Source organism: Homalodisca vitripennis, chromosome X (assembly GCF_021130785.1).
Source record: "Homalodisca vitripennis isolate AUS2020 chromosome X, UT_GWSS_2.1, whole genome shotgun sequence".
NCBI classification, from domain to species: domain Eukaryota; kingdom Metazoa; phylum Arthropoda; class Insecta; order Hemiptera; family Cicadellidae; genus Homalodisca; species Homalodisca vitripennis.
Genome location: NC_060215.1, coordinates 42,388,110 through 42,397,539, shown reverse-complemented (window position 1 = coordinate 42,397,539; position 9,430 = coordinate 42,388,110). Strand labels below are relative to the sequence as shown.

The 9,430-nt window shown below is 33.8% G+C and overlaps 1 protein-coding gene across 1 annotated transcript; it reads left to right on the top strand.

The window, feature by feature from the left end:
* Positions 1-544: 544 nt before the first annotated feature.
* Positions 545-1,018, top strand: LOC124369427. Its single transcript, XM_046827433.1, has one exon. It carries the CDS (start codon positions 545-547, stop codon positions 1,016-1,018), a length of 474 nt encoding a protein of 157 aa, XP_046683389.1.
* The last annotated feature ends 8,412 nt before the right edge of the window (positions 1,019-9,430 follow it).

Sequence of the window (9,430 nt, the reverse complement as noted above, 5' to 3'; positions counted from 1 at the left end):
TACGCGCGTGTCTTTTCCTGTCTTTGCCATATAGTTTTCTTTTATAAGTCGTAAAAAATGGCAATTTGTGGCGTCTGTAGAAAATCTTCTAATGATGAGAGTGATGTGAAGTGCACAGGATCATGTGGTTATGTGTTTCATGGGGATTGCATCAGAGATGAGAAGAAAACACGGTCAACTAAGGACTTCAAATGTAAAGAGTGCAGGGCTTCATCTTCACAAAGCAGCGCAAAATCTACTGCATCATGTGAGCTGAGCAAGGACTTCTTACTTAAGGTAATGGAAGGCTTTAAAAAAGATGTTTTTACTGAAATGGAGGGTTTCAAAAAGGAGGTATTCACAGAGATAGTAGCATTTAGGAAAGAGGTAAACGAGCTGTCATCGTCTCTGCAATTTATGTCTGATAAAATGGACTCTTCCTGTAAATTAATGGAAAAGTTAACTGCACAATTTGCTGAATTGAAAAAAAAAAAATGAAGAAATAAAAACAAAAAACATCTTCCTTGTTAACGAAGTGCGAGAGTTGCGTCAAAAAATGCGAAATATGGAACAATACTCAAGAGTGAACAATATTGAGATAAGTGGTCTCCCTGCAACCAAAGACGAGAGTGTGGATGATTTGGTGAGGGATGTGGGTTCGGCCATCGGGGTCGAGGTCCTCGTCGGTGACATCTCCGCCGCTCACCGAGTCCCGTCCTTCAGAAAAGACAGGGATCCTGCGCTGGTCGTGCAGTTCGTCAACAGGACTAAGAAAGAAGAGTGGATCACTAAGTACAGGATGAAGAAACCATCGTTGACAACCCAGCAGGTGAATCAGCGCTTCCCAAGTCAGCGAGTCTACATAAACGACCATCTGTCGCCCGAGAACAAGCAACTTTTGTCCAAATTGAAGCAGAAGTGTCGCGAAATCGGCTACACCTATGCCTGGTGCAGGGACGCCAAGTTTTTTGCCAGGAAAGCTCCAGGAGAACCTGTTAAAAAAATCAGCAACTTCGAGGACATTGATAAGCTCAAATAAACACTGATATAGTATTACAACTTATGTGAGTACAGTAAAATTATTTTTTGTTTTATTACCGTAAATGGAAATTGTTTTTAAGTACGCTTTATTTGTAGACCATTCATACTAAAAATTCTTTTGCTTGACATACAAAATAAAAAATTATGACTAACTATTCATTTTCATTAAATAAGTTCTTTGTTGGAGAAAATAACGAGCAAAGTTATGATTTAATTTATGCTAACATACGGAGCTTAAGAAAAAACTTCAATGCTTTTATTTTGGAACTAAGCCAAATTAAAAAGAAAATTAGCATATTAGTTATGTCTGAAATTTGGATAAGTAGCGACGAAGTTGATTTGTTTCATATTCAAGGGTACAACACCGTGCATTCTTTAATCTAATTTGTATTTATAGATTGCAGGCTTTTAGTGGAGAAAATTTTATTAATGAATTTGTTACACATTTGTCAAATGTGGGAAATAACTCAATTATTGTAGGTGACATTAACATAGACTTACTAGACGGTTCACAGACAACTCAGCACTATTTGACAATGTTGAATGGTTTAGGATTCTCTCAAAGTATTAATTGCCCAACTAGAATTACTCCCCAGACAAAGTCTTGTTTGGATCATATTTTTATCAGATGTAAAGATTTATCGCGTTTTATTACTACAGTTTTTGACATTCATTTGACAGATCACTGCCTGCTTGGCTTAAAAGTATTTTCAAACAATAAACGTAATTATTATCTAAATACAAACAAAAATAACCTTCCCAATGAAATGTTTTCTACCGATTATGTATTATTTAAAAGAAAACTAAATGAAATGTCCTTTGAGAATATTTTTATGAATACTGATGTAAATATATGTTTTAACACTTTCCATGATGTTTTCAGTAATATTATAAAAAGTTGTAAGAGGTCTGAAGGTATACATGAAAAGCTGTACAGGGCTAAAAAATTTAGTCCATGGATTAATGCGACAATTCTGTCAAAACTGAATAGAAAAAAACATTTATATAAAATACTAAAACAAAGGTTGTATGATCGGAACTATATAAATTATTTTAATCGTTTTAGTGAGAATTTGAAACAAGAAATAAATGAAACAAAACAGGCTTACTTTGCAAAAAAACTTTTGTCTTGTGGAAATGATTCAGCAGAACAATGGAAAATAATAAATAGTTTAACAGGAGTAAATAAAAGTAAAATTATTGATCGAGTGGAGCTAGATAACGGAGAACTGATAACAGAGCCGGACATAATCGCCCATGAAGTAAACAACTATTTTATCAAGGTACAGTCACTTCAAGAAAATGTTGGTGAAGTCGGACCTCTCCACCTCAACCATAATATATCTTCTTTTTATGTATTACCAACCACAAATAATGAAGTGTTGGAAGTAATAAGAGGTTTGAAAAACAAGAAGTCTAGCGGTTTTGATAATATAAATACTAATTTGATTAAGCTAGTAGCAGACGTTATATCACCGGTCTTATCACATATAATTAATTTGAGTTTTCACACTGGGGTATTTCCTGACAGACTAAAAACAAGTGTAGTAGTCCCTATTTTCAAAACAGGAATTTCAATAAAATTAGACAATCTACGTCCTATTAGTTTGTTATCTGTTTTTTCTAAAATTTTTGAAAAATTAATGAAAGTTAGGCTTATTAACTATTTAAACAGTATATCTTTTTTTAGTGAAGATCAATATGGTTTTAGAAAAGGCAAAAATACAGAGGATGCTTTAATAAATGTAACGGATCTGATTTATAGCAGTTTAAACAGTGGAAATAAGGCCACGGGCTTATTTATTGACTTTAAGAAGGCTTTTGATTTGGTAAATCATAGAATATTGCTTGTGAAGTTGGAGGCAGCAGGGGTAAGAGGAGTAGCACTCAGCTGGTTCCGTACTTTCCTCACAGGCCGTCAGCAGCGAGTCCGCATAGGAAACTGCCTTAGTGGACCTTTAAGGATTGAGCGCGGAGTTCCTCAGGGATCTGTCATTTCTGCATCCCTTTTTCTTGTTTTTATAAACGACATGCTTAAAATAAATTTCTTTGGAAAACCTAGTGCGTTTGCGGATGACGTGGCGCTATTTTACACAAGCAAAAATATTGAAATTTTGACAAACCGAATAACAGATGATCTTAATACACTGAGATATTGGTGTTCTGCAAATGAAATGTACATAAATGTGAAAAAGACGAAGTATGTAAATTTTGATTTTAAGGGTTTTGAATTAAGTACAGTATTAAAGTACCATAGTTTAGATTGCATAAACGAAAATTGCAGTTGCGAATGCATTGCGAAGGAGTCAAGTTTTACATATTTAGGGGTGGTTCTTGATCAACATTTAAACTGGGAAGCACACGTAAAAACAGTTCAAACTAAATTAAAATCATCACTTAGAAAATTTTACTTTTTAAAAAATATTTGTAGTACACAACTCTTAAGGAGTATTTATTTTTCATTAATAGAATCTAGATTGCAATATGGTGTGATTTGTTGGGGAGGGACCCACAAGTACATAATTGAAAGATTATGAGTAATACAAAACCACTTTATAAGATTAATTCTAAGCAAACAAAAAAGGGAAAGCTCTTTTCCTCTATTTGTTGATATGAAGGTTTTACCTATCCAGCATCTATATGTTTTTAAAGTTTTGAGATTATTTTATTTGCGTAGCGGAAACACTGGGACAACAGATCTTTTATATTTGATCAGAAGCATTGATCGTAGAATATTCAGAACGTTGAAAGTATCCAAGTCTTTATTTAAACATTCTTTTCAGTATAGCGGTCCAAAATTATTCAATTTATTACCAGAGGAAATAAAGAAAGTGCAAAACATAAATAATTTTTGCGTTCAAATTAAAAACTGGTTGTTTTCGCAACCAGATGTTTCTCATTTTAAGGATTAATAATTGTATCAGGGAAGCTGTTTAGCTGAAATATTTTATATGTTACAACATGTTTAAGTTTATTCTGTTAATATGGGGCGAGTTGTTTATTTTTCTGTTTAATTGTCACTTTTAATTAAAAGTTTTCTTTTAAACACTGTGAGTATTATTTTGTTTGTTTGGTATAAGCATACAGTAAAATATTGTTGGATGAAGTACTACAGCTTTTCAAGTATATTTTGTCTTTAGTCTAAATGATTATGTATTGTAGTTTGTTAATTATAATTAACAAGGTAAAAGTCAGCTGTGTCTGACAGACGCCACAAAGTGCGGCTCAACTGGTAGCAACGAAATATTTTATGGACTCAAGAATTTTATTAGTTTTTATTTAGTACAATCACTGACCACAATACTTGTAAGAGTGGTCAGTGTTTTCCAGGGAAATTTTCATTTAGTTTGTTTTTGTGCATTTTAAATGCTGGAATAAATCATTATTCTCATTATTCTCTCATAACTAGGCTATTTCTGAATCGAAACATCCAAATTTTAAGATAGACGTTTAACAATGCTATTTTTAAATAGCAGGTTGTATGTATAGCCATTAAAAAAGTTTGGTGAGGAAAAATAAATAGAAATACGTATTATACTGAGTATATTATTTTTTTATTGTTCTGCTTAAATCTATGATATTAAATAACCAGACTTAAGAAACAACAAAAGTTTACATAATACGAACTTAAATTCAAGCTAGCATTCAAAATAAATGAAGAAGAAGATGAATGATTTATTTCAATGAGTAGTAAGTAGGCTATAATATACAACTCAGTAGCTTCAAACACAATTATACGCATATTGTAAAATAATACAAGAAACAATTTGTCATAATCCTACCTAACCCTAATATTGTTATAAATGCGAAAGTAAGTTTGTTTGTTACGCTAAAACCATTCAATATGTTGTATTGAAATTTTACATAGACATTCCTAATGTTCCAAGAGAAAACATAGGCCTATTCTTATTTTGTAAATCCTTTCGGGCTACGCCAAAACTATTTTGCCAAAACTGTTATTAACAGCTTAGAAAAATGTCATGTTCATAGCTCAATTCACTATCAAAATATCACCATGAGTTATCTCAAGTTAGTGGTTTTGATAAAGCTCAGCCAAATCCTATAGATAAATATGCACTTATCTTAGAACTCTATATTGTCCATATAGAAACAAATAGATAAAACAGAAAATATTCCGGCTTACTCAGAATATTTAATAAAAATATTTGAGAAAACGTAACGAAAGTCTTGTGTATTGCGTTTTGTATTTACACATTGATTTATTCTCCGATTTTCTCGTTGTTATCATGGGTACAATTAAGACAAATGTAACAAACGCTCAGCCAAATCTCATGAAGTGACATGCAACATCATTGAACTCGATTTTGTCTACAATGTAGAAATAATTGTTCATGCTAAATTTATTGATTTATTTGAAATTTGAGTGACAGGTTTCTAAATTCTTTGAGGCAAAGATAACTACTATAAACGGTACAATTCATTATATTTGTATTGCACCATCCATGAAAAAGGTTCAATGTTTTAAATGTTGTCGAGTGCTTATTACAGTTTTCATACTGACTCCTGAACCGAAACTAGTGAATTTTTGTAAAAAGGAAAAACACATAATAACTTTGAATACATTATTGTTTTTAAAAAATAGATAATTGTAAACGATATATCTTATGACTGGCTTCTTATAATTTTAAAAATACTTTAAAATCCTAAACCTGGCAATACATTGAAAATCATATAACGCTAATTTATTTTACAGTTAGTTTTTGTACATATAAAAAGATTAAAGGGATTGGGTTGTTGGAAACTCGTAGATCGCAAAATAATAAGGAGTATTAAAGAGCTAGTTATATCGAGCCGATACTCCCAAGAAAACAGAACATACGTTGGTACGAATAGACAAGGAGTAGTGTAATGCTGAGGAGGGCAACCTGGCGACTTGGTTCGTGGGATCATCGGGTGACACCACCGAGCGCCAGTGTAGAAACATAATTAGGGCTCCATAGCTACAACGTGGATAAAATTGAATTATTGGGCCAAAAACAAAATTTTATCAACATACAGATTCTACTCCTATTATTAAAAATTCCTAGATTTTTAAGTTAGAACCACGCTCCGCCAGGCCCAAAGCTTCCTCCCAGTTGCTCCCCTCAAACAACAAAGCCTTGTCGTCGGCATAAAAGAACGCCCGGTTCCCGACAAAATTGACTTTATCTAGGTTATTCACAAAAGTGAGAAACAGGAGATGACCCCACATACTTCCCTGCAAAACCCCATAATCAGTTTTCATTTTAGAACTATTCTGGTAAAATATCCTAACTGGATAGCGATCAGTTAGGTGCTTTGCAATCACTTCAGAACAGTTTTTTTTTTTTACATTTTTAATCAATGAAGCTGTAACATTATCAATGTCAGGAGGCAAGCCGTCCTTCATACCCGTAACAACACGGCCTCAGGGAAATTTTGTTTCCTTTTTAATTTATTTTAATACGTCTTTGCCGGATGTAATTGTACTGACAGAAGTTTGATACACGATTGTGAAATTAATTTGTTTAAATTAGTGGGTATAACCATTATTCAAACTGTAATGACGGCTACAGATCAGGTGGAGTGATTGTTTATGTGAGTGAGCGATATGAGGCCAGACGATCAGGCGCTACTATGAAATCAGCTGACGAGCTCAAGGTCACTGTTGACATTGAGTCTGTTGGGCTTTCTGTTGCGATCGTGACGGTTTTTAGGCCGCATTCGCATTCCATTGCGTCTTTCTTGAACGAATTAAATATCTTATTTCTGAATCCAAAGATCGGAATTTAGTTGTTACCGGGGATATGAATTTATGCTTGCTTAAGCGGTCACGATCGTCGACAAGTATTTAGCGATCATGTCAAGTAATGGCCTTGAGCAACTGATTGACTCACCCACAGAGGAAATAACTGTTTATATCATATATCTTTAGAACTAGAGAGAGATGCTATCAATGTAGCTTTTAATAGCATGTTTTAACTTCTTTCAGGCAAAACGGTTAGTTTACATGCGGTAGTATGTAGCCTAATATGTTATATCCTAATATGTCACTTTGTCTCCTGAATTTAAAAATAAACTAGAGGCGGCCACACACTAGGAAATATATTACGTTCACTCAATTAGGTTACTAATGTTAAACCACGTAACTATGCCTTTTCCTAAATTAGAAGTTTACACAAATATTTATACATTTATAGCTCCTAGGCTGTATAACACATTATCTTTCGCAGTGTCTTCCTCGAAAACATTGGGTACGCTCATACGCAAGCTTACATGCTGGGTTTTTACAATTATTGACATAAATTAGAAACTTTGTTAAAGATTTGTTTGACTGTTAATAAATGTATTTGCTGAATCTTATGTTTAATTTGTATGTACTTGGTTACACATTACCTATGCTTGAAAAACTTACATTTGAAATATTGAGCGTCAAAATAAACCGTCATTTTAATATTGAACGAAAGAAAAGAGGTATTGTATTTGTATGACTGGTATTTTTGTGCATTCTAAGAATCGAATAGTTTCTACTTATGTTTTATGTACTTTCAATAACACATTATTATAATTATTGGTCACTTGATTTCTTAAATGGAACGTAAAATTATCTATATATATATATATATATATATATATATATATATATATATATATATATATATATATATTATAGTGCAATTCCACAAAGGGATAAAATGATTCATAAATCTTTGTCCTTTATTTTTACAATATTATTTTTACAGAACATAGGACGCTGTATAAAATGTAGGTAGACTTCAATGTTACCAATATGTAATAAAAAAGAAGTATCTTTCTTAGATGAGAAAATAAACAACAAACGGAAGAAGTCTTGTTCATACGGGTAGAAACCTTTATTCTTGAACCGGTCTAGCCCTGTAGAGGCAACTACAAACATTGCTAAAGGCCGGTATCGACAGTGCGAGGCTGCTCGCTGCAAATGCCTCTTGGCGAATGCTCGGCTTTGCCTCGGACTGTGGATACCGGGGTTACTCGCTATGAGGCGTTCGCGTTACACAATGTGAGGCGAGCCGTGTGCTTGTCGGTTTTAGAGCAGTGCTCAAAGGTGCCTCGCTCCGATTTGTGCGTCAAGTGTTATGAAACAAAACGTTTACTGTGGGACTCGAAACACCCTGAATATTATAATAAAAACAAGAGAGAAGACTTGTGGCGCTAAATATCGCAGTCAATTATAACCGATTTCGATAAATTTTTTTACCCACCCACGGGGTTTACGTCGCTTTTTCTGTTGTTTTTTCCTGCTAATCGTCGCCATCATAATAAAAGCAGCGGCAGCAAATTGCGCACTTCTAGGGAAAAAACATTGTCCCGACTGTCTTCACTACGAATGCGTGCTCGCAGTGAGCATTCGTTGTTACAAACTAGCTGCTAGCTGAAGAGCTCAACATGAGGCAGATGGCACGAGGCATTCGCAGCTAGCAGCCTCGCACTGTCGATACCGGCCTAACTAGTACAGTTTCCTGCTCTCCTGATACTCCGGTCCGATCAATCTAATCGCGATAGCTGGGTTCGCAGAGATGGAGACAGTTTTGGGACTTGTGTGTGATTGATTGATTTACTAAGGATACTTTTATTTATTAATGTGAGTAATTAATTTTTTTCAATATCTAGAAGTTTTATATCTTAATAATACTGGAAACGACACAGTAACACGTCAAAATAATCTTTCGATGGAGCAAGCACTAGTAGTAAATAAACTATTTCTGAAGTAAATAAACTCGATTGGTTGTTTACCTTCACAACCGTTATTTTCAAATTAAAGGGATAGGGCGTAAAGTATTTGTTCTGCTAGCTAGACGCTTGCCACTGCTCAAACTAGCACACAACATGCGTACATTTGAATCGCAATATGGCATAGTAATTAAACAAGAAGAATTAAAGAACCGTCAAAAAGCAGAAGGTTTGAAAGTTACAAACAAACTTTCATACAGCCTAAGTATGTATTTTATAGAAGCCGAATAATAAACGTGAAATTAGCAGTAAAAGCGCTGAGTAAAACCAAAAAAACTAGGTTTTTTATTAAGAAAAAAACTATCCACCATTTGTTGGTTGTCAACCAACAATCAGTTTTATTAAGTCAAAGATCGATTTTTGACTACTTCATGCAATTAAATTAGTTCGATCTCTTTTAAAGTAATAAATAAGTGTACTATTGTACAAAGTTGTATGCAACTCTTCTGATGTGTTTGTGTTAAATATAGTTAATACACGGTAGTACTTTTATTAGCCAAATTGGAAATAATGACCTAAATTCCAATACTTGTGGCTCTCATATGGTTCTCATATTATTATAATGATAATTACGTGCGACTCAATATACATAATAGCTTCCGCCAAACTGAGAACAGAAGTCGAGAGTCCAGTGTCAGTGCCGCGCCAGTTCCCCTCATTT